This window comes from Scylla paramamosain, chromosome 33 (genome assembly GCF_035594125.1).
Source record: "Scylla paramamosain isolate STU-SP2022 chromosome 33, ASM3559412v1, whole genome shotgun sequence".
Classification (NCBI taxonomy): Eukaryota; Metazoa; Arthropoda; class Malacostraca; order Decapoda; family Portunidae; genus Scylla; species Scylla paramamosain.
In genome coordinates, this window is record NC_087183.1 from 1064034 (window position 1) to 1089942 (window position 25909).

The 25909-nt window shown below is 40.6% G+C and overlaps 1 protein-coding gene across 31 annotated transcripts in view; it reads left to right on the plus strand.

Moving 5' to 3' along the window:
• The first annotated feature begins 1048 nt into the window (after nt 1-1048).
• Nucleotides 1049-25909, plus strand: part of LOC135089522 (uncharacterized) — a 39689-nt gene continuing 14828 nt past the window's right edge. For 26 of the 31 annotated variants that reach the window (XM_063985123.1, XM_063985121.1, XM_063985128.1 and 23 more), the window contains exons 1-3: nt 17518-17674; nt 17927-18184; nt 25464-25702. In XM_063985123.1, coding sequence (XP_063841193.1) covers nt 17648-17674; nt 17927-18184; nt 25464-25702 — 524 coding nt within the window. In that variant the 5' untranslated portion in view covers nt 17518-17647. The other 5 variants (XM_063985151.1, XM_063985152.1, XM_063985153.1 and 2 more) reach the window with 5 other exon arrangements.

Consider the following 25909-nt stretch of genomic DNA (forward strand, 5'->3'; position numbering starts at 1 on the left):
AAAAGTTGGAAAGAAGAGAGAGAACAACAACAAAAGGTGAATATAGATAAGATCATAAGGCAACAGCAACAGGAACACAATAAAGACATGGAAAAGCAATTGATTAAAATAATAAAGGAAAAAAAGTAATCTTGTGAGAGACATCGTACAGAGAAAGATGTTTGTGGTGGTATTTGGGGTCAAGGAGAAGAACTTACTAATGAAAATAGCTAGAGAGAAAGGAGAGGCAAAAAAGACTAAGGAAATTATAGCAGAAGTGGTGGAGGAAGGAGAGGAGATAGTTGAACAAATTGAAGAGGTTTACAGGATTGGAAAATACAATGAAAATGGAACAAGACCAATGAAAATAAGATTCATGGCACAAACAGCAGTGAAATATGTCTTGCAAAGAACAAGAAAATTGGCAAAAGTAGAAGGAATGAATAAATATGAATAAAGGAGAGAGAAGTAAACTGAAAGAGTAAAGTAGAGGAAAGTAGTAGAGTAGAGGCCCAGTCAAAAAATGAGGAGAGAACACAAGAACAAGCGAGGAGATTTGCTTGGAAAGTTGTGGACATGAAAGTGAGGAAATGGTGCCACAAAGATACCACACCAAGCAGAAGTTTAAAGATTATGTATACTAATGTAGATGGTTTGGTGTTGAGCCAAATGGAACTTAAAGGCTATCTAAAGAACAATAAACCAGATGTGGTTTATTTAATGGAAATTATACTAAGAGACTTTGAGTGTTGTGATTAAGATCAAATGAAATGAAAAAAAGGAAAGTTACTGTGATGTACATACCACCAAAAACTAATGCATGGGAGACTGATGGATATAAAACTATACAACTAAAAACAAGAAATAGCACAGGAAATGATAAGGAAAAGTAACAAAGTGTTTTTAGTAGGCAGCTTCAACACTAAAGGAATGAACTGGCAGAAGATGGAAGTGAAAGAAAATGTTGGGTCATGGAGTGAACTTATTTTTCATATATATTTACTCATTTATTTTTTTTATGTAGGAGGGACACTGGCAAAGGGAAACAAAAATCCAATAAAAAAAAAGCTCACTGTGATATCAGACCTGGATTGGGTCAGAAGTAGTAGTCAAGAATTGAAGGATATATGTTTTGAAACCTCCCTCTTGAAAGAGTTCAAATCATAGGAAGGTGGAAATACAGTAGCAGGCAGGGAGTTCCAGAGTTTACCAGAGAAAGGGATGAGTGACTGACTGAGAATACTGGTTAACTCTTGCATTAGAGAGGTGGACAGAACAGGGGTGAGAGAAACAAGTCTTGTGCAGTGAGGCCATGGGAGGAGGGGAGACGTGCAGTTAGCAAGATCAGAAGAGCAGTTAGCATGAAAATAGTGGTAGAAGACAGCTAGAGATGCAACATTGCAGCAATGAGAAAGAGGCTGAAGACAGAAGAGAGTTGATGAGATGAAAAGCTTTTGATTCCATCCTGTCTAGAAGACTGGTATGAGTGGAATCCCCCAGACATGTGAATCATACTCCATACATAGACAGATAAGGCTCCTGTACAGAGTTAGTAGCTGGAAGGGTGAGAAAAAATAATGGAGATGTCTCAGAACACCTAACTTCATAGAAGATGTTTTAGCTAGAGATGAGATGTGAAGTTTCCAGTTCAGAATATAAGTAAAGATGTTCAGTGTAGAAGAGGGGGACAGTTGAGTGTCATTGAAGAAGAGGGGATAGTTGTCTGGAAGGTTGTGTTGAGTTGATAGATGGAGGAATTGAGTTTTTGAGGCATTGAACAATACCAAGTTTGCTTTACTCCGATCAGAAATTTTTGAGAGATCAGAAGTCAGGCGTTGTGTGGCTTCCCTGCATGAACTGTTTTCTTCCTGAAGGGTTGGACGTCTACGAAAAGATGTGAAAAAGTGCATGGTGATATCACCAGCATACCATGCTTACCATGATGGTGAATACAATGAGACAGTGGGTGAACGAACTTACAAGATACAAAGAAGAAGAACCATCACAGTTGGACTTAGTGTTTACAAAAAATCCTAGAAAGTAGACCAAGTATACATTGTCTGAGTCCACTGGGAAGAAGTGATCATGTGACAATAGAAATAATGCCACAGGAGGAAAAAGTGTTGCACAGGAATGAACAATTTTGAAATGGGAGACAGAACTATTCTTAGGCAAACTTTGCAGAACTTAATAAATTTTATGGAGAAATTAACTGGGAAGAACTATTTAAAGGTAAAGTAGTGCAAGAAAAATGAGATATTTTTGAGTAAGTATAGAGAGGGGGTGCAACAGTTTGTGCCAAGTTATAAAGTGTAAATTTGGAAGCATGAATGGTATAATGGCAGGTGAGTAGAAGCAAAAAGGAAAAAGGACAGGGCTTGGAGGAAATGATGAGACAACTGAACACAAATACTAGGGAAGAATACAGAAAGGCAAGGAATGAATATGGTATAATAAGAAAAGAAGAAGAAAGAAATTTTGAAAGTGAGATAATAAGAAAATGCAAGGAAGAGCCCAAACTCTTCTACAGATACATAAACAGGAAAATGAAACATAGGGATGACATAAACAAGTTAAGAAGAGAAGGAAGAATTTATGAAACTACTGAGGAGATGAGTGAACTAATGAATGAGAGTTTTCAGTCCACATTTACAAAGGAAACTGATTTTGTGGCACTGAAAGTGGTATCACAGAATGAGGGAATACAGGAAATACAAGTAAAGAGACAACAAATCAAGAAACTGCTGAAGAGCTGGATGTTAGAAAAGCTGTGGGACCAGATCAAGTAAATGGATGGATATTAAAAGAATGCAGAGAACAAATGGAAAAATCCATATGGGATATAATTAACAGCTTGTTGAGAGAAGGAAAAGTACCAAGGGAATGGAAAAGAGCTAACAAAGTCCCAATATACAAACAGGGAAGTTAAATGGAACCATTGAATTACAGACTAGTGTCACTAACAAGTATTGTAAGCAAGCTTTGTGAAATAGTGATTAAAGACAGATGGGTGCAGTATTTAGAAGATGAAAAGATAATTACAGAAAAGCAATTTGGATTCAGAAAAGGGATATCCTGTGTCACAAATCTACTGAGCTTCTATACAAGAGTAATAGATGGAGTGCAAGAGAGGGATGGATGGGTTTGTGCAGTACACCTGGATCTCTAAAAAAGCATTTGATAAAGTTCCACACAAAAGTCTTATGTGGAAGTCAGAGAATGAAGGAGGGCTAAAGGGAGCAATGTTGAGATAGACAGAAGATTATTGACAAGGGAAGGAATTGAGAACAGTAATCAGAGACGCTAATTCAAGTTGGCGCAAAGTGACAAGTGAGGTACCACAAGGATCTGTGTTGGCACCTATTATGTTTCAAATATATGTAAATGATATGACAGAGGATCTAAATAGTTATATAAACCTTTTTGCTGATGATGCAAAAATAATGAAAATAGTAAAGGATGAAAATGACTGCAAGGAGTTACAAAAGGATATTGACAAGATACATACATAGAGCCAAAGATGGAAACTAGAATTCAATGCCAGAAAATGCCATGTGTTGGAAATAGGAAAAAGTAAAAAGATATCTTCATTGAATTACAAAATGGGAAGAGAAATAATAACAAAAAATTCATGAAGAAAAAGAAGGCACATAAACATAATATTTGGCTCTACATACAGCCTTTTAACAGACATTAGGGTGGCATTTAACTATTTAGATAGAGAAGTAATGAAGAAAATTATAACAAGAATGATATAACCTAAATTGGAGCACGCAGCGTTAGTTTGGGCTCCAAATAGGAAAAAAAGATATACAGAAACTGGAAAGAATACAGAGGATAGCAACAAAGATGGTACCAGAACTGAAAGACTTAAGCTATGAAGAAAGACTTGAAGAGATGGGATTACCAATGCTACAAGAGAGAAGAGTAAGAGGAGACCTGATAACAATGTACAAATTAGTAAACAATATAGGAAGAATAGACCGAATTGACTTGCTATCACAGATGGAGGAGGGAGAGAGATGGGCGAGGGGACATGGGAAGAAAATAAAGAAGAGTGGATGTTTGAGCGGCACCAAGAAATGCAGCTTCCTGTATCAAACTGTTGAAATCTGGAATGATTTGAAGGAAGAGGTGGTTGTGGCAAACAGTGTACACATGTTTAAAGAGAAACTGGATAAATATGGTTATGGAGACAGGACAAAATAAACTTTGGCTTGTGCCCTGTACAATGCACACGCACACACACACACACACACACACACACACACACACACACACACACACACACACACACACACACACACACACACACACACACACACACACACACACACACACACACACACACAGATACCAACATCACCCTATTCGCGTCATACATAATACAACTTCATAAACAGTGTTTCTCATCTGTTTGAGAATAAAATAAAGAGTGGATGTTTGAGCTACATCAAAAAATAGTTTCCCGTATCGAACTCTTGAAATCTGGAATGATTCGAAGAAAGAAGTGGTTTTGGCAAACGGTGTACACATGTTTAAAGAGAAACTGAATAAGCATGGTTATGGAGACAGGACAAAATGAACTTTGGCTCGTGCCCTGTACAATACAACTAGGTAAATACACACACACACACACACACACACACACACACACACACACACACACACACACACACACACACACACACACACACACACACATCAATGTCACCCAGTTCATATTGCCATGCATTATATAACATCATAAACAATGTCAAACAATGTTTCACATCCATTTCTGATGTTTTTTCACATTTTCCTCACGTGCTGGTGAGTCTTGTGATGCCCACTCATCACAAAACTTCTTAGCCACTCCATTGCCTTCTTGTTTACTGTATAAAACTTTGTGTTCTTGTTATTTATTACATTAATATGCTCTTTTACCATGTTAATGAGGATTTCCTTATCAAAAAATGATAAAGGAGTAGCCCAACAAACCGTCACTTCTTTGCTGGTTGCCATGGTGACTGCAGCAGATGTAAACAAATTCGTGTTTCTCATACATTTTTTTCTGTCAGTGATGTGCTGAGTTGGGCAGGAATATGAGATGTAAGCATTGGTGACCACTCATGCTTGCCCACCCCGCTGATTGACAACCTTGGTGAACTTTGGATTTTTTTTAAAGTAAGGACTTCCCCACTATCTTGATTGTCTGGTGCAGTTTGGCCAGGTGATCACCAGCATTGGCAGAAGGTTTAAAAGTATGGCAATTAAGCATATGATACAGCAACATCAGAAAATGTCTGTTTCATATAATTTCCCACTGGAGCTTCTCTATTCCACTTGATTGCCATTGCTTTATGTGAAATTGACTAGGTTTAAATGTGATAAATGCACCTCAAACATTTCAGATTTAGACAAACTCGATATATGCATCATTAATGCACTCCCCTTGAAAAATCTTTGGTGCCTGAAAAATATTGCATTATAATTTGAGAGATGAAGGGCTACATGTAGTACAATCAGCAAACAAGTTATTTTGCATATCTACGGACATAAGTTTTTTTTTATTTACTCATGAGGACTATGGTCACAGGTTTCCCTCTCTGTTTAGCAGTCTTAACTCTTTATGATGTGTCACTGGGCTTGCGTAAATATATATATATATATATATATATATATATATATATATATATATATATATATATATATATATATATATATATATATATATATATATATACCAATTGGAGTACAAAAAACTATTGAGCTTATGACAACACTAAATCAGTGCCTAATATTAGCCAGCATGAATGAAATATTTTCATATTGTTTATGCAGTTTCTTCAAATGCTGGATGCAGACACTTATTCGTATTTCATTATACCATAATTAATGGCTTATAAGACACATGGACTCAATAAGACGCACCTCAGTTTGGGCAGGCATAAAAAAAAAAAGGTAAGTAAACAGGTTTAAGCTCTGAATATGAAGTGAAGGGTTTCACCTGACATTTGAAGCCCTCTTATAATTATGTATTCAGATCCTTATTAGATCTCAATATTTTACATTTAAAAAACCTTAATATTTGCTAGGACCTACCAACACCAGTACTTAGACTAATCCTGCTGTGAGATGTAAACAAATGTAGCATAGACAGTGACATTGTCAGAGGCCAGATTGTAATAAAGTTTGTACATCACATTTTTTTATCATCATTCTACACATGATCCTAGTTGTATATTTTAGTACATTTTCAAAGCATAAGGATGTGTGAAAACAGATTCACCTTATTCTCTACAATGTATTTTTATTTGAAATATTCAGTACAAACCATCACCATAAGTCGCCCTACTTCATGACACTCTCTTCACTTATAAAATCATTTATTTTGTTAGGTAGTAAGCTATTTTTTAAGAATGCAATAGTTTCTCATTAGCTTCAAGTTTTGTTGAACATGTATGCAAGGTAAGAATCTTAAAAGATAGGTACAATTCCAGTTGTATGGAGGTGTGTCTTACCTCAAGGAATAATGGCACCATACTAAGAAGCGCAGTGAATCCTGCAGTTGTCACCAGGTTTGGTTTACAACCAACTGCAAGTTTGTTTTGGTACATGAAATGTAAGAGTCATCACCTAATTTCTTCCTGACTGGTGTTATTTTATGTGAATTACTAGTAAGTATGACCTGTTATGCATTGTTATCTTGTAAAAAAGAGTTGTTTTTGTGGTATAGAATTGATCATCACTTTGTTTATGTATGTGAAGATGTTTTGGGATTTGATCTAAGGGCCACTGTTGCCACAGACTTACCACTGGCCACTGTCCCAAAGCTGAACCTTGGTCTTATAAGATGCAGGCTCATTTTCTGAGACATTTTTGGGGGAGAAAAAAGGTGCGTTTTATGCCATCAAAAACAATATTTTGTTCATTCGTAGATATCATTTGCAAGACTTCCAAAATAATGTTAATGATTGCATACATATTTTAAACATTTGCAACATGCATTCTGGAGCCAGTTCCCACCCAGTCCTTCTCACCACCTCTCCCACCACACTGCTCTTCTCCACTCAGTGTTATTACTCCACATCCACAGGCCATCACTAGCAGACCTCTTGGGTGGTTTCCAAGACCCCAGCTTGGCCTTCAAGACACTTAACCATACCAGGGTCTTCCTCCAGCAGCTCACCAGAATATAACTGGATAACTTGCCTGCTGCCAGTACCTCCAGGCCTCTAGAGGTTGTGGCACCACAGCCTGCACAGCCCCTCAAATCCCCAACAAGAACAAGAACACAACAGGATAGTGGGAGTGATGGCTTCAAGACACACTGCCACTGTACAGGGCAGCTGTTACTCTTGTACATCATGTGCTGCTTACAAGACTGTGCCTAAAAATCTTAGAGGAAAAAGTAAAAGCTCACAGGACTGGTTGACGAGACAGCTAAATGACCCTTATGTGAAGTTGACCAAGCAACATCAGCGCAGGTGAGCCTCAGCCCTCTCTTTTACCCCTTCCTTTCCCACATTAGCCATCTTCCCACTCCCTCCCCAGGAAGATCCCTATGATCATTAGCCAATGCAAGACACTGCAATAGAGTGACAGTGTATACCTGTTTTTTGGGGCCACTTCTTGGTAAATATATTGATCATGATAATTTTTCAGACTGAGATAAATTTTTTTACTGCTCAAAATATTATGCTTTTTCAAAAGGAGATAGTGACATTGAATAATCTTAGCTATAGCAGCTCCTCATGAAGCAGCTAAATTATGTGGATATTGGTGATGAATACATACTGTACAATATGGGTGTGAGGGTTGTTTTAGGGTCACTCACAGTTACATTAGTGACGTGATCCATCGTACACTGCGTCACAAATTGTAAGTCCATGCTGACAGGGTTTACTTGGAGAGATATAATGTGATGCATGTGTTCGTATGTTTGTTTCCAGTATGTAATGATGCATGCTCTCTTGCATCTCTTTTGTTCAGCAAATGAGAACTGTACTTTTAATGACATTAGAATGTCGTTAAATGTCACTTACTTCCAGGCAATGCATCATTTATTTTCAGCCACCATGTGTATATGTTGCAGCCACAGTGTCAGCTAGTTACCCACAAGGGTACTCAGTGTCACAATGGCAACTGAGTGCACTGCACACAAATTTAAATACTTGGATTTTATCATGCAGTTCCATAAGCAAGGCATACAGTTCTTAAGATTGCACAGTGTTTTGCCAAAATTAGTTGAGTGCTGAACAATCGATGGCACCAGTACCCTTTGAGGATGAGGAAGAGGAGGTCTGCAAACCACACCTTGGACTCTTTATTTTTTCTATTAAGGTTTAGGTCTGGTTAGGTTAGGTTAATGTCCTTAACCCATAAACTGCAACATTTATCATATGATGAACAGCATGTAACTGTGACTTACATCATATGATATGAAGGCTCTTTTTAATCTTGGCAGCCTGTATTTTGCACCCATATGTCTTGAAATGATGTTTGGCAACTCAGAGTGAGCGAGCCCACACTCTCTCTCTCTCTCTCTCTCTCTCTCTCTCTCTCTCTCTCTCTCTCTCTCTCTCTCTCTCTCTCTCTCTCTCTCTCTCTCTCTCTCTCTCTCTCTCTCTCTCTCTCTCTCTCTCTCTCTCTCTCTCTCTCTCTCTCTCTCACTTCCATGTGTGTGTGTGTGTGTGTGTGTGTGTGTGTGTGTGTGTGTGTGTGTATTTACCTAGTTGTGTTTACCTAGTTGTGGTGTATGGGAGGGGAGTAATCTCATAGTACCCTGTCCCTATATCTATCAGTTTGGTTTTAAAAGCACTGACAGTTTCGGCATTGACAACGTCTTCACTGAGTTCATTCCATTTGTTCTCATTTTAGTGAGGAAAACTATACTTCTTAATGTCTCTTCTACAGTCTCTTCAACTTCTTGCTGTGACCCCTTGTACTCTGTGTGTCTAAATTTATAAAAACTTTCTTTCTTCACATTTTCCATACCATTTATCATTCTATAGATGTTTATTAAATCTCCTCTCTCTCTCCTATTTTCAAGGGTAGGAATTTCCAACATTCTTAATCTCTCTTCATAGGTCAATTTACTCAACTCTGAAACCATCTTAGTGACTGCTCTTTTTGCTTTTTCTAATTTTATAATATTCCTCTTTGTATGATGAGACCACACCACTGCTGCATATTCCAGTCTTAGTCTTATCATGGAAATCAACAACTTTTTATCATTTCTTCTTCCAAATATGAGTGCCATTCTTATTCTTTTTAACAATTTCACTGTCTCCAGTAATTTTATCAATGTGTCAAATTTTCAGTAACTGTTACTCCCAAATCTACTTCCTCTTTTGACTTCTTTAACTTCACACCATCCATATCATAATAATATTGTATTCTTTTCTTACTCTTACCAAACTCCATTACTTTGCATTTACTCAAATGGAATTCCATTTGCCAAGATTCACTCCATCTATTTATCTTATTTAAATCATTTACATTATCTATCCTTCTCATCAGTTTAGCATCATCTGCAAATAAGTTCATATAACTATCTGTTTCTTCATTTATGTCGTTCACATATATTACAAACTTTATCGGTCCTAAAACTGACCCCTGTGGGACACCACTAGTTACTTTTAGCCAAGATGAATTCTGGTCTTGTATTACAGTTCTCATCTCTCTATCATCCAGATAATCCTCCATTCACTCCAGCTGTCTTCCTCCAAATTTTCCATAATTTTTTAATCTTCCTTAGCAATCTTTGGGATGTACTTTGCTTTCTGCAAGTCTAAGTAGACACCATCCACCCATCCGTCTCTCTCCTGCACAATATTAACTATCCTTGAATGAAAGGACAGTAAGTTTATGGAGCATGATCTTCCCCTTTTAAATCCAAATTGACAATTTACTAAAACTTCATCTTTTTCCAAGTGTTCCATCCATCTTTCCTTTATTGTTCTTTCACATAATTTTCCTTCAGGAGGAGGCAGTAGACACCTGCTAAAACAATAATTACTCCCAGTGAGGTCTAAAGCACTGGATCAGGGGGTACTGTGAACTTATCATTAAACCTAGCTGTGATCTCACTGAACTTTTCCTTTTGTGTCTCACAACACAAGGGGGCAGTCACAGCCTGCCCTATAAAGACAACTCTCTTCCTCCACACAAAACTACAAGCACCTAATAACACACACAACCTTCACTCAAAATTTCAAAATTCATGGCAACTCCTACACCAGCTTTGGAGTCCTCATCTGGGGAGGGGACCACAAATGTCCCCTGGTTGGACTGCTCTGCTGATGACGACCCTAAGTATCTTGACACCCCCTCAATTTTTTCTTCATTTACTTCTGCAACATTTGTGATCTAAGATCTAATTTTCAATCTGTAGAACACCACCTCTCCTCTTCTAAACCTCATCTTCTTTTCCTCACTGAAATTCAGGTACCTGAGGCAACTGACAGTAGCTCTTTTTCTGTTCCCTCCTACTTTCTCTATCCTCATTTTCAATCCAAAGCTGGATGTTGCATTTATGTGCACAACAATTTAACCTGCTCTCATGTCCATGCTCTTGAATCTTCCGAGTTTTCCACTATCTGGCTACGACTACAGAGTCACTCTCAAACTAAATTTATCTGTGCTGTACATTTCTCACCTAACTCCTCTGACTATAAGAAATTCTTTGACTACTTAATTTCCAAAGTGGAGCACATTCTGACACTCTTCCCTTTTTGCAGAGATCTCCATTCTTGGAGACTTCAGTGTTCACCATCAGCTTTGGCTTTTCTCTCCCTTCACTGACCATCCTGGTGAACTAGCCTTCAACTTTGCTATCCTCCACGACCTAGAGCAATTGGTGCAACACCCTACTTGTATTTCTGACCATCTTGGAGATATGCCCAACATTCTTGACTTCTTCCTGACCTCTAATCCTTCTATTTATGCTGTCGCCCTCTCTATTCCATTGAGCTCCTCCGATCACAGTCTCATATCTGTATCTTGTCCTATCACTCCAATCCCTCCTTAGGATCCCCCTAAGCAAAGGTGCCTCTGGCATTTTGCCTCTGCTAGTTGGGGGGACCTGAGGAGGTATTTTGCTGATTCTCCTTGGAATGACTACTGCTTCTGTGTCAGAGACCCGTCTTTGTGTGCTGAATGCATAACAGAGGTGATAGTGTCTGGCATGGAGGCGTACATTCCTCTCTCTTTTTCTCGGACTAAACCTTCCAAACCTTGGTTGAACACAGCTTGTTCTCGTGCTATACATGATAGAGAGGTGGCCCACAAAAGGTACTTAGGCCTTCCATCACCAGAATCTCATGCACTTTATATTTCTGTCTGGAACCATGCCAAGTCTGTTCTCCATCTAGTCAAAAACTCCTTCATTAATAGAAAGTGTCAAAATCTTTCAAGATCTAACTACCCTCATGACTCTGACATCTAGCCAAAAATATCTCCTGGCATCTAGCCAAAAATATCTTCAATAACTTTGCTTCTTCTTCTTCTTTCCCTCCTTTATTTCAACCAGATAGCACCACTACCATCACATCTATTTCTAAAGCTGAACTCTTTGCTCAAACCTTTGCTAAAAACTCTACCTTGAACGATTCTGGGCTTGTTCCTCCCTCTCCTCCACCCTCTAACTACTTCATGCTACCTATTAAAATTCTTCGCAATGATGTTTTCCATGCCCTTGCTGGCCTAAACCCTTGAAAGGCTTATGGACCTGATGGGATCCCTCCTATTGTTCTCTGAAACTGTGCCTCCGTGCTTGCACCTTGCCCAGTCAAACTCTTTCAGCACTGTCTGTCAACATCTACCTTTCCTTCTTGCTGAAAGTTTGCCTACATTCAGCCTGTTCCTAAAAAGGGTGACCGTTCTCCCTCAAACTACTGTCCTATTGCTTTAATTTCCTGCCTATCTAAAGTTTTTTAATCTATCCTCAACAGGAAGATACTTAAACATCTGTCACTTCACAAACTTCTATCTGATTGCCAGTATGGGTTCCGTCAAAGCCGCTCTACTGGTGATCCTCTGGCTTTCCTTACTGAGTCTTGGTCATCCTCTTTTAGAGATTTTGGTGAAACTTTTGCTGTTGCCTTGGACATATCAAAAGCTCCTGATAGAGTCTGGCACAAAGTCTTGATTTCCAAATTACCCCCCTATGGCTTCTATCTTTCTCTCAAGTTTCCTTTCTGACCGTTCTATTGCTGCTGTGGTAGACGGTCACTGTTCTTCTCCTAAATCTATTAACAGTGGTGTTCCTCAGGGTTCTGTCCTGTCACCCACTCTCTTCTTGTTATTCATCAATGACCTTGTAAACCAAATTTCCTACCCTGTCCACTCCTACGCTGATGATACCATCCTGCACTTTTCCATGTCTTTTTATAGACGTCCAACCCTTCAGGAGGTAAACATTTCAATCAGGGAAGCCACAGAATGCCTGACTTGTGATCTTTCTAAAATTTCTGATTGGGGCAGAGCAAACTTGGTATTGTTCAATGCCTCAAAAACTCAATTCCTCCATCTATCAACTCAACACTACCTTCCAGACAGCTATCTCCTCTTCTTTAGTGACACTCATCTGTCCCCCTCTTCTACACTGAACATCCTTGGTCTGTCCTTTACTTATAATCTGAACTGGAAACTTCACATCTCATCTCTAGCTAAAACAGCTTCTATGAAGTTAGGTGTTCTGAGATGTCTCTGCCAGTTTTCTCATCCCCCAGCTGCTAACTCTGTACAAGGGCCTTATCCGTCCATGTATGGAGTATGCTTCACATGTCTGGGGAGGTTCCACTCATGCCGCTCTTCTAGACAGGGTGGAATAAAAAAGTTTTCGTCTCATCAACTCCTCTCCTCTAACTGACTGTCTTCAGCCTTTCTCATCGCCGCAATGTTGCATCTCTAGCTGTCTTCTACCGCTATTTTCATGCTAACTGCTCTTCTGATCTTGCTAACTGCATGCTTCCCCTCCTTCCACAGCCTTGCTGCACAAGACTCTTCTTTCTCTCACCCCTATTCTGTCCACCTCTCTAATGCAAGAGTTAACCATTATACTCAATTATTGATCCCTTTCTTTGGTAAACTCTGGAACTCCCTGTCTGCTTCTGTATTTCCACCTTCCTATGAATTGAATTCCTTCAAGAGGGAGGTTTCAAGACACTTATCCTTCAATTTTTTTACTTTTCTGGGACTGGCATCTCGGTGGGCTTTTTTTTTTTATTGGATTTTCGTTGCCCTTGGCCAGTGTCCCTCCTACATAAAAAAAAAAAAAAAAACACTATTCAAGGACACTGGTCTTCAATATCTTGTTTGGTACTCCATCTGGATCAGATGCTTTAATTACTTCAAGTTTTTCCATCATCTTTAATATTTCCTCATAACTGACTGGGACTGCACTCAGTATATATCTCACCAACTTATCCCTTCCAGCATCAAACTCCCCTTCCACAGTAAATAACAATCTGAAACTATTGTTCATAACATCCACCATGTCCTGTTTGGGTTCATTTATACACTTATCTATTATATCTCTTTTGTAGTTTCTTTTCTCCATTCTTATTATCTCAATGTACTTGTTTCTAGCATCAGTATATTCCTCCCATATGCTCTCAGTTTTCCTCTTCTTCCATCTATTCCAAGCATTTGATTTACAATTTGTAGTTTCTTTGCATTATGTATTGAACCATTCTTTACCCTTTCTACATCTCACTCCTCCTTTAGGTACAAATTTCTCCACAGCAGAATTATATTTCCTTATAAATTCATCTCATTTTCTGGAACATCTACATCTTCAAAGTCTTTCCAGCCCATGGCAACAAACTACTTTCTTAATTTTTCAAAATCATCTTTACTATATTTAAATCTTCTTACCTTATAATTTCCATCAGTGATTAATTACATTTTCATTTTTCAAATTAAATTCCATCAACATGTGATCACTTTTACCTAGAGGGCTATCATAGTGTATTGTTTCAATAATTTCCATGTCCTTGGTAAACACTAAATCAAGTCTTGATGGTTTATCTCTTCCACTAAATCTTATATCACAGTCTACCCACTGAGTCATCAAGTTTTCCACTGTTCAGGTTAACAGTCTATTACTCCATGAGGTCTCACTTCTAGTAGTTGTCAGTGTTTCCCACTTTATCTCCTTACAACTAAAATCACCAACAATAACTATATCACTACTTTCCATCACTATCTTTTCAAGACCTTTTAACACATCTACCAACGTCTCTTCGTGCTCTTCTTTTTGCCAAGCATTGGTCACAGGTGGCACATACACTCCTACATAATTCATTATCCTTTCTTTTCCACTTCTAATCATCACTTGTAGAATTTCAGACTTGTCTTCACTTTTTATTACCCTCTCCACTTCAACACACTTCAGAATGATCACTCCCCCCTCCTCCCTTGTCACTTCTGTTTTTCACCCATAAATCATATTTACCAGTGTCAGGAGTTCCCCATTCATTTTTCCATTTTGTCTCACATAATACAGCAACATCTGGTGAGGTTCTGTTTAATAACTCATTTAATTCCATCTTTGTTGACATTAATCCATTTACATTAGTATAACATACTGTTTGATGTACCATTTCTTTATTCTCATGTCTCTTACTCTTCAGAAAAACTTGTCTTTTTGTTTAGCCTCATCTATCAGCTCCTTTTGCTTCAACCTTTCAATCTCATCCATATCCCTGTTTATCCATACATTTTTATATTCTTCATCTCCAGACAACCTCCAAGACCCACTAATTACCTCTTCTGCTTGTACCTACATTGCAAACTTTGTGTGTTTGTGTGTGTGTGTGTGTGTGTGTGTGTGTGTCAGATATACACACAGCTCTGCAACACACACTTACACACACACACACACACACACACACACACACACACACACACACACACACACACACACACACACACACACACACACACACACACACACACACACACTGCACCCAAATCAGGCAGTTAAAAAATTAAAGACCTGTTGTTGTTTGAGATCCCTTACCACTCCTCGTACTCTCCTTTTGTCTTATCCCACAGGCATTGTCCATGATGCTTCCTGTGTTGTGGTTCCATCATGGCAAGCATGGAAGTGCCTCTCACTCCATCACCGCCTCATGATCATTGAGAGCATGGACACAGACGCTGAGGTGCGGCGCCTCTCCCCCATCACCCTCATTGCCAACACAAACCACTTTTTTTTTTTATCTTGTCCTTATAAATCTATTTACCAGATTGTCAATTCCACATGGGATTTTTTGTGAGTGTTACTAATGCCTCCTCCTCCTCCTCCTCCTCCAGGCCCTAGTGGGTACGTGGACCTCCTCAATGGACAGATGGACAGAGGCTGGTGTGCTGGCTACATGTATCAGGAGCAAATCTCAACCTTCTTCTCCGTTGTGGCAACAGGGATGACATATGAGATGGCCATGACCAGCACACCCCTTCAGGTACTGCTGTGGTGCTTGTAATGGTGTTGTAGTGGTTGTAATGGTGGTAGTAGTAATAGTAGACAGTGATTGTAGCTATGGTAATAGTAGTTGTAGTAATTTTCAGTGGTATAATAATAATAGTAATTGGAGATAAACAGCAGGCAATTTACACCAATCTTTTTGATGCATAACCTAACATCATTTAACCCAGCCTAACCTCACAACCTAGCACAATCTCACCCAACATTAAGCCAACCTAATCTAACTTAACCCAATCAATTATTATTTCAGGAGCTGCATCTCTAACCTAACCTCACCACACTGACCCTCCACTCACATCACATCTTCAGGTGCTGCGTCTGCACCTGCCACACAGTCCATCCTCTGAGGCCGTTGTCCTGCTCATCTTCCCAAAGCCTCAGCGTTATGACACCTATGTGGATGGTGTCTTTGTTCCCCCAGCCAACCTCAACACCTCTGCAGCCGGCTACAAGCTGTTGCCTGAGAACCCCACCCATCCTCAGGCTTTCCTTCCCATGTTGGACAATGTAAGGGATGGCTGTGTGCTGTGTTGTGTTGTGTCGTGTTGTGTTTGGAATGTAAGGAATGACTGTGTGTTGTGTTGTGTAGGGAATATAAGGAATGGCTGTGTGTTGTTTTGTGTTGTTTGAGGCACTGGAGCTCTGTACTTTGCCCTGTCAGTTTGGGGCAAAGGACCAACTGCTCTGCCTTGTCTCTTCCTGCTGGTAACAGAACAACCACTCAGCCTTGTCTCTTCCTGTCAGTTTTGTCATGCCTCCCTATCTGTTTAGTTTTGTCATGCCTCTCACTGTCAGTTTTGTTATGCCTTTCTCAATTTTGTCATGTCCCCATGTCAGTTTTGTTGTGCCTCCCTGTCAGTTTTGTCATGCCTCCCTCTCAGTCTTGTCATGTCTCTCCATGTCAGTTTTGTCATGCCTCCCTCTCAGTCTTGTCATGTCTCTCCATGTCAGTTTTGTCAGGCCTCCCTGTCAGTCTTGTCATGTCTCTCCCTGTCAGTTTTGTCATAGCTCTCCCTGATAGTTTTAGGCAAGGGAAACACTATTATGCCATGCCTGTCTCTGTCGCCACCTCTCCAGCTCACCCAGACCCTCCCCTGCAGGCAATGGGGACCAGCTTCTTCCAGCGCAGTGCTAAGTTGGTCCATGTGGTGCTGTGTGAAGGCCGCATCCTTGACATCAAGACCACACCCATGATCACCCTCACCAGTGGCCTCATGGTGAAGGAAGATGAATTTTATGAGCAGAACTTGGTGTTGAATCTGGCCAGCCTGTTTGAGGTATCCCCAAACAACATCAGGGTCATCAGTGTTATGCAGGAGCTCTCCAAGAGACAGCAGGGAAGGCTGGAGGTGGGCACAGTGAGGATGCATGTTGGGTCTGGTCTGTGTTGAGTCTGACTGTGGTGGGTGCAGCTGTGTTCAGTGTGGCTGTGTTGAGTCTGGCTTTGTTGGATCTGTGTGTTGTGCATGGCAGTGTTGGTCTGTGTGTTATGTGTGACCATGTTGTTTGTGGCTGTTGGGTGTGGCTGTGTTTGGTGTGGCTGTCTGGGCTGCCTGGTCTCCCTTACTAGTAGGAGCTCAACATGCAAGACTTATTCTCAAATGTTTGGGAGTTTCAACTAATTGGAGATCTAATGGAATTTATCTGAGTTTTCAAGGTAATTTTTATGACACTTGTGATAGGGAATGATCTCACCATGAAAGGGCAGGATTAAACCAGTTTATGCTGTGAGGCTTTGCTGTGGAAGTATGTGGACAGCTGTGGTGTGCCTAAGCTCTTGGGATGTAGCAGGGTGGTCCACAAGACTGTCCCATTACACTAGGAGCCAACGGAGCTAAGAGTGTCAGTGATGTGTGCAGGAGTGTGTGGTGCTTTGTGTGGGCCATCCTGTGTGAGATTGCCAGCCTGGTATATAGATAGATAGATAGTGGTAGTTTAACAAGGACTGTGCCAAATGAATGGGAAAGTTGCCTATGAGATTCTTACTATTCATTATATCTGAAAATAATTACTAAAGAGAACAAAATGTTTAAGAATACAACTTAAATTTACTTAGGCTGAAGTGGCCAGTGCTCACACTACAAGCCTGAATGGTGAGGAGGAGGAGGGAGCAATTGGTGGGGAGGTGATTCCCTACAAGAAGCTGGTGCAGAGTCTGGAGAAGGCCGTCAATAGATTCCAGGATGGATCATGCAGCAACTGTGCCTCTCTCTCTTGGTAAAGTGAACCTCTGCTCTTTGTTCCTTTGTGATCTTATGTTGTCTCTTCCTCCAATGCTTCCTCTTAAGGCAAACACTACTCTGTCTCTTTACTGCCTTGAGTCATCTCTCACTCCTGTAACTCCTTTTGATAAAATAACACTGTTCTCTGCCCCTTTACTGCCTTGAATCATGTCCTCCTGCACTTTGTCATCAGCTGAACCATTAACAGAGGTAGTGTGTTCCTCCAATACCCACCTCTCTTCCTCAGGTGAGTGACTCCATCGAGCCACCACCCAAGGAAGCCCCTCCAAAGGCCACAGAGGAGGAAGGCAGTGTTGTCATTCTGGATGCCAAGCTGTTCTACAAGCAGCAGGAGAAGGAGGTGGCAGAGAAGATCAAGGAGAGCCTGGCAGTGACTGAGTATGCCAAGCCATCCAGTGCATTGGTGCTGAGTGGTGTGTCCAGCAGTGTGGTGCAGTACACAGTGTTTGAAATGCAGCTGTCCTTTACTGTGCTGGATACAGAGGTGTGTGTGTAGCTGTAGTATACAGGGACTAAGCTACACACCTCTGGTTCTGTCTCCTCCTTTATTCATCCATCAGTTTATGTACATTTCTTGCCTCTCTCACCTTTGTTTTTCTACTTGTGATAAACAGGGGCTGGGCTACATTCCTTATCCCATCTCTGTATTCATTCAGTTCTTGTGTGTGTGTGTGTGTGTGTGTGTGTGTGTGTGTGTGTGTGTGTGTGTGTGTGTGTGTGTGTGTTTACCTAGTTGTATTTACCTAGTTGTGAAATACAGGACAAGATCCACACTAGGCTTGTGCCGTCCCGTCTCCATATCGACTTTTATCTAGATTTTCTTTAAATTTATGAATTGTCTTTGCACATACAGTCTCATCCTTAAGTTCATTCCACACTGTTATACTTCTGTGTGGGAAGCTATGTTTCTTGATGTCTCTTCTGCAAACACTCCTATTCAGTCTCCTTCCATGTCCTCTTGTGTCTCTAGTATCTGGTATCAAGAGGTCTTCTCTGTCCGACTTTTCCATTCTTTCCAGTATTCTATATATATAGCTATCAAATCACCTCTTTCCCTCTTTTTTTCTAGTGTAGTCAGGCCCAACCTCTTCAACCTTTCCTCATAACTATACTCTCTTAAGCTTGCAAAGATTTTAGTTGTAGCTCTGGATTCTTTCTAACTTTCTTGTATCCTTTTTCAAACTTCGACCACACTGATGCTGTGTACTCCAATCTCAGACGTATCATCGTTGTTATCAGTTTTTTATCATATCTTCATCAATATAGGAGAATGCTATCTTGATGTTTTTCAGCAGTTTATATGTTTCTCCTATAATTTTTGTTTATGTGCTTCCAAAATGATAAATTATCAGTAATAATTACTCCTAGGTCTTTTTCTTCTGATCTTATAGAGATTTCCTCATTCCCTAAGTAATAGTTGCCAACTGGTCTTTTCACACTTTTTCCAAACCTCATCACACTACATTTTTTAGCATTAAACTCCATGTTCCACCTCATTAACCCTTCATTAATCTTAATTAAGTCTTGATTTAAAGCATTGCAATCCTCTTTATTTGTTACTTTCCTCATAATCTTAGCATCATGAGTGGAAATGTTCATGTAACTTTCTACACCTTCTGTCACTTCGTTTACATAAACTGTGAACAAAATAGCCACTCGTTACTGTTCTCCAGTTCGACCTGCTGCCTTTAATTACTGTCCTCATTTCTCTGTTTGTCAAAAAGTCAGTCATCCACTTTAACAGTGATCCACTGAGTCCTCCAGTTTTTTCCAATTTCCATATTAGTCTTCTGTGTGGAACTTTATTGAATGCTTTTCTCAGATCTAAGTATATGCAGTTGGCCCATCCATCTCTCTCTGGCACTATATCTATTACTCTTGAGTAGAAATATATCAAATTTGTGACATAAGATCTCCCTTTTCTGAAACCAAACTGTTTCTCTGTTATCACCTTGTTGTCTTCTAGGTATTTCACCCATCTGTTCTTGATAATCTTTTCACAAATCTTTGCCACCACACTTGTGAGTGATACAGGTCTATAATTTAATGGATCTTCTTTACTTCCAGTCTTGTGGATTGGGGTAATATCTGCCCATTTCCAGTCTATGGGTACTCTACCTTTTACCAGGGGGGTGCTAATTATATTGTGCAACACTGAGACTAATTGTGAGCTATGCTCTTTTAAAATCCAACTGGAGACACCATCAGGACCCATTGCTTTCCTTACATCCAGGTCTTCCAACATATTCTTTACTTCATCTACTGATGTTTTAATCTCCTTTAGGTCGGTCCCTTTTTCTAATGCTGTCCTCTCATCTCTGAAATCATTTTCCTTAGTAGACACAGAGTGGAAGTATCTGTTAAACACTTCAGCTACCTCTTCTGGGTTATCCACTATCTCTTCTCCAGCTTCTAAAGTGCTTTTTTCATCTTTACTCTTTAATTTTCCATTAATGAATTTATAAAATAATTTTGGCTGGTCTTTACATTTCTCCACAACATTCTTTTCAAAATTTTTCTGCTCATCTCTGCGAGTTTTAAGAAATTCGTTCCTCTTCCTTATATAATTGTTCCACAGGTCCAGTCTCCTGTTTTTCTTCCACTTGTTCCATGCTTTTTCTCTCTCCAGTCTAGCTGTTGCACATCTCCTGTTGTACCAATCCTTTTTGAAAAGGTTCTCTGTTGATCTTTTGGGTACCCATTTCTCTACTCCCTTATTATAAATGTCCAGGAAAGCTGTCCACTTTTCCTCTATGTCCTCCTTTTGAATAACCATGTTCCAATTCACTTCACTGAAATACTTCCTAAGTTGTCCTAAGTTAGTCTTGCTGTAGTTTAGCCATTCTCTTCTGTGGTCCTCTTTTCTTATACTGAGCTTATTATCCATAGCTGTGAACTGAATCAGCTCATGATCACTTTTTCCTATTGGGTTTATGTATTTAAGGTCTTCTACTATTTCTTGTTTCTAGGTGGAAATTAGATTGGGCCTTGAAGGTGCTTCATTTCATCTAAATCTTGTGTCATCTGTAACCCATTGTGTCAGGACATTTTCAATAGCCAGGTCTAGTAGCTTGTTCCCCCATGATGGCTCACTGCCTTCCGTGGTCCAATTCTCCCAAGATATCTCTTTACAGTTAAAGTCCCCCATCAGGACTATATCGTCATTTTCCTCAAATAACTCCTTGTGTCCTTGTGTCCTCAAGCATTTTGTTATATTCATCCTCTCTCCAAGAGTTGGAATAGGGGGGAACATAAGTCACCACAATGTTACAGTATCTTACAATATTCTGTCAAGTTTATTTTCAATACTTCTGCCTCCTCCACCCCATATGTGACAGATTCCACTAATAAATCCTTCCTAATTAGAAGCATCACACCTCCTCCCTGTTTATTTTTTCTATTTCTCATCCAGAGGTTGTATTTTCCTTCACCAATATTTAATATATCCCTTCACTTGCCAATTTAATTTCAACAATTCCCATGATGTCCGGTTTCTCCTCTTTTAATTTCTTCGATCTCTCCAGTTAGCTCTTTTTCTTCTTGTAATGTCCCCACTAATTTTTCCACACATGTCTTTTCCTTCTTTTCTCTTTCAGTCCACTGAGGTGTATACTCTTCCTTCAGACCGAATACCACGACAGTTTTTTCTTATCCTCAGTTTCTCTCACCAAGTTTTCTTTGTTTTATAACTTGAACAACTTTTTCTGTTAGCTTTTTGTTGTTTGCCTTTGTTTGTTCCTCCACAATTTTCCTAAAATCTATCTTTTCTTTCTCTTGTTCTTTCTTCCAATTTTCCTGTTTTACGTTTAACTCTTCCACTTTGCCTTCATATTCTATTGCTTTCTTTTCATATAAGGTTTGTTTTTTATGTAGACACCTGCCGAAACGATAATTACTCCCAGTGAGATCTAAAGCACTGTTCAGGGGGTGCTGTGAACTTATCATTAAACCCAGCTGTGACCTCACTGAATGTTTCCCTTTGTGTCTCACAACACAAGGGGCAGTCACAGCCTGCCCTCTAAAGACAACTCTCTTCCTCCACACAAAACTACAAGCACCTAATAACACACACACCCTTCACTCTAAAATTTTAAAAATTATCATGGCAACTCCTACACCAGCCTCGGAGTCCCCATCTGGGGAGGGGACCATAAATGTCCCCAGGTCGGACTGCCTTTCTGTCGACGACCCTAAGTGTCTTGACACCCCCCTCAACTTTTTCTTCATTAACTTCTGCAACATTCGTGGTCTAAGATCTAATTTTCAATCTGTAGAACACCACCTCTCCTCTTCTAAACCTCATCTTCTTTTCCTCACTGAAACTCAGGTGTCTGAGGCCCCTTTTCTGTTTCCTCCTACTTTCTCTATCCTCATTTTCGATCCAAAGCTGGATGCTGCGTTTATGTGCGCAATGACTTAACTAGCTCTCGTGCCCACGCTCTTGAATCTTCCGAGTTTCCAACCATCTGGCTACGACTACAGAGTCACTCTCATACTAAATTTATCTGTGCTGTATACCTCTCTCCTAACTCCTCTGACTATAAGAAATTCTTTGACTACTTAACTTCCAAAGTGGAGCACATTCTGACCCTCTTCCCTTTTGCAGAGATCTCCATTCTTGGAGATTTCAATGTTCACCACCAGCTTTGGCTTTCCTCTCCTTTCACTGACCATCCTGGTGAACTAGCCTACAACTTTGCTATCCTCCATGACCTAGAGCAATTGGTGCAACACCCTACTCGCATTCCTGACCGTCTTGGAGATACGCACAACATTCTTGTCTTTTTCCTGACCTCTAATCCTTCTGCTTATGCTGTCACCCTTTCTTCTCCGTTGGGCTTCTCTGATCACAATCTCATATCTTTATCTTGTCCTATCACTCCAATCCCTCCTCAGGATCCCCCTAAGCGAAGGTGCCTTTGGCGTTTTGCCTCTGCCAGTTGGGGGGACCTGAGGAGGTATTTTGCTGATTTTCCTTGGAATGACTACTGCATCCAAGTCAGAGACCTGTCTTTGTGTGCTGAGCGCATAACAGAGGTGATAGTGTCTGGCATGGAGGCGTACATTCCTCTCTCTTTTTCTCGTCCTAAATCTTCTAAACCGTGGTTTAACACAGCTTGTTCTCGTGCTATACATGATAGAGAGGTGGCCCACAAAAGGTACTTAAGCCTTCCATCACCAGAATCTCATGCACTTTATATTTCTGCCCGGAACCATGCCAAGTCTGTTCTCCAACTAGCCAAAAACTCCTTCATTAACAGAAAATGTCAAAACCTTTCAAGATCTAACTCCCTTCGTGATTTCTGGCATCTAGCCAAAAATATCTCCAATAACTTTGCTTCTTCTTCTTTCCCTCCTCTACTTCAACCAGATGGCACCACTGCTATCACATCTATTTCTAAAGCTGAACTCTTTGCTTAAACCTTTGCTAAAAACTCTACCTTGGACGATTCTGGGCTTGTTCCTCCCTCTCCTCCACCCTCTGACTACTTCATGGCACGTATTAAAATTCTTTGCAATGATGTTTTCCATGCCCTCGCTGGCCTAAACCCTTAGAAGGCTTATGGACCTGATGGGGTCCCTCCTATTGTTCTCCGAAACTGTGCCTCCGTGCTTGCACCTTGCCTAGTCAAACTCTTTCAGCTCTGTCTGTCAACATCTACCTTTCCTTCTTGCTGGAAGTTTGCCTACATTCAACCTGTTCCTAAAAAGGGTGACCGTTCTAATCCCTCAAACTACCGTCCTATTGCTTTAATTTCCTGCCTATCTAAAGTTTTTGAGTCTATCCTCAACAGGAAGATTCTTAAACATCTGTCACTTCACAACCTTCTATCTGATCGCCAGTATGGGTTCCGTCAAGGCCGCTCTGCTGGTGATCTTCTGGCTTTCCTTACTGAGTCTTGGTCATCCTCTTTTAGAGATTTTGGTGAAACTTTTGCTGTTGCCTTGGACATATCAAAAGCTTTTGATAGAGTCTGGCACAAAGCTTTGATTTCCAAGCTACCCTCCTACAGTTTCTATCCTTCTCTCTGTAACTTCATCTCAAGTTTCCTTTCTGACCGTTCTATTGCTGCTGTGGTAGACGGTCACTGTTCTTCTCCTAAATCTATTAACAGTGGTGTTCCTCAGGGTTCTGTCCTGTCACCAACTCTCTTCTTATTATTCATTAATGATCTTCTAAACCAAACTTCTTGTCCTATCCACTCCTACGCTGATGATACCACCCTGCACTTTTCCACGTCTTTTCATAAACGTCCAACCCTTCAGGAGGTAAATATAGCACGCAGGGAAGCCACAGAATGCCTGACTTCTGATCTTTCTAAAATTTCTGATTGGGACAGAGCAAACTTGGTATTGTTCAATGCCTCAAAAACTCAATTCCTCCATCTATCAACTCGACACAACCTTCCAGACAACTATCCCCTCTTCTTCAATGACACTCAACTGTTCCCCTCTTCTACACTGAACATCCTCGGTCTGTCCTTTACTTATAATCTGAACTGGAAACTTCACATCTCATCTCTACCTAAAACAGCTTCTATGAAGTTAGGTGTTCTGAGACATCTCCGCCAGTTTTTCTCAACCCCCCCCCCCCCCCAGCTGCTAACTCTCTACAAGGGCCTTATCCATCCATGTATGGAGTATGCTTCACATGTCTGGAGGGGTTCCACTCATACTGCTCTTCTAGACAGGGTGGAATCAAAAGCTTTTTGTCTCATCAACTCCTCTCCTCTAACTGACTGTCTTCAGCCTCTCTCTTACCGCTGCAGTGTTGCATATCTAGCTGTCTTCTACCGCTATTTTCATGCTAACTGCTCTTCTGATCTTGTTAACTGCATGCCTCCCCTCCTTCCGCAGCCTCGCTGCACAAGACTTTCTTCTTTCTCTCACCCCTATTCTGTCCACCTCTCTAATGCAAGAGTTAACCAGTATTCTCAATCATTCATCTCTTTCTCTGGTAAACTCTGGAACTCCCTGCCTGCTTCTGTATTTCCACCTTCCTATGACTTGAATTCCTTCAAGAGGGAGGTTTCAAGACACTTATCCACCAATTTTTGACCACTGCCTTAACCCTTTTTCGGGACTGGCATTTCAGTGGGCATTATTTTTTTATTGATTTTTGTTGCCCTTGGCCAGTGTGCTTCTTATATATAAAAAAAAAAAAAATATGCACCTCTCCACACCCCCTTCTCGGTGATCAAAGTTTCAACCATCTTCTCCATCTTGTCAAATCTATCCTTCATATCCTTCATTTCAGTTTCCAGTGTGATAATTCTCCTTCTCATCATTGCTTTCCCGACCCTTCAGTCCTCTTCCCCAAATCCCGAGGTCTCTCTGTCTAGCCTTCGAGACGGTCCCCATTGGCATAAACAACATAGTGGGGACTGAAGTAGACCCCTCTTCACCGCTCATTATAACAATTTAACTGCTTTGGAGACGGAACAGCAACGAGTAGAACCAGTGTGAACTCTCATACTCTGTATTTCCACTAGGGCAACTCTCAGTGTGGTAGATGGCTGGATTTTTAGTGTGTGTGTGTGTGTGTGTGTTTAGTAAACTTTCAGGCCTTTTTGGTTCCCATGAAAGGACTCAAAGATACACCAATAATTATTCTCTCTCTCTCTCTCTCTCTCTCTCTCTCTCTCTCTCTCTCTCTCTCTCTCTCTCTCTCTCTCTCTCTCTCTCTCTCTCTCTCTCTCTCTCTCTCTCTCTCTCTCTCTCTCTCTCTCTCTCTCTCTCTCTTCACTTCTCTTCTCTTGCAGGGTGCACCCACCAGTGACCTGGGCCACAAGAGTGATCCCTCGCAGGTCACGGCAAGTCTCTTGGGAGGTCCGCCAGGTGCCATCGTCATGGGCACCACAACAGTTCCCAACAGGAATGGCACTGCCATCTTCACCAACCTGTCTGTCAGCAAGCCCGGAGAAGGCTACAACCTCACTTTCACCATTACCTACCCCAGCTATGATCCAGCCCTCACCACCACCCTGGAGGGGACATTCAGGTAGGTGCAGGTCTTTATTTATGTAAGAGGGGGACTGGTCAAGGGCAACAAAAAGTTTAAAAAAGCCCAATGAGAGTGCCAGTCCCTAAAGAGAGGTCAAAAAGAACCATCCAAAGCTGGTGCACAAGTGTCTGGTGTAAGAACAGAAGAATAAGAAAATAAGTGAAGCTGTAAGAAGCCATCAGGCCTACACATGGCAGTCCCTGT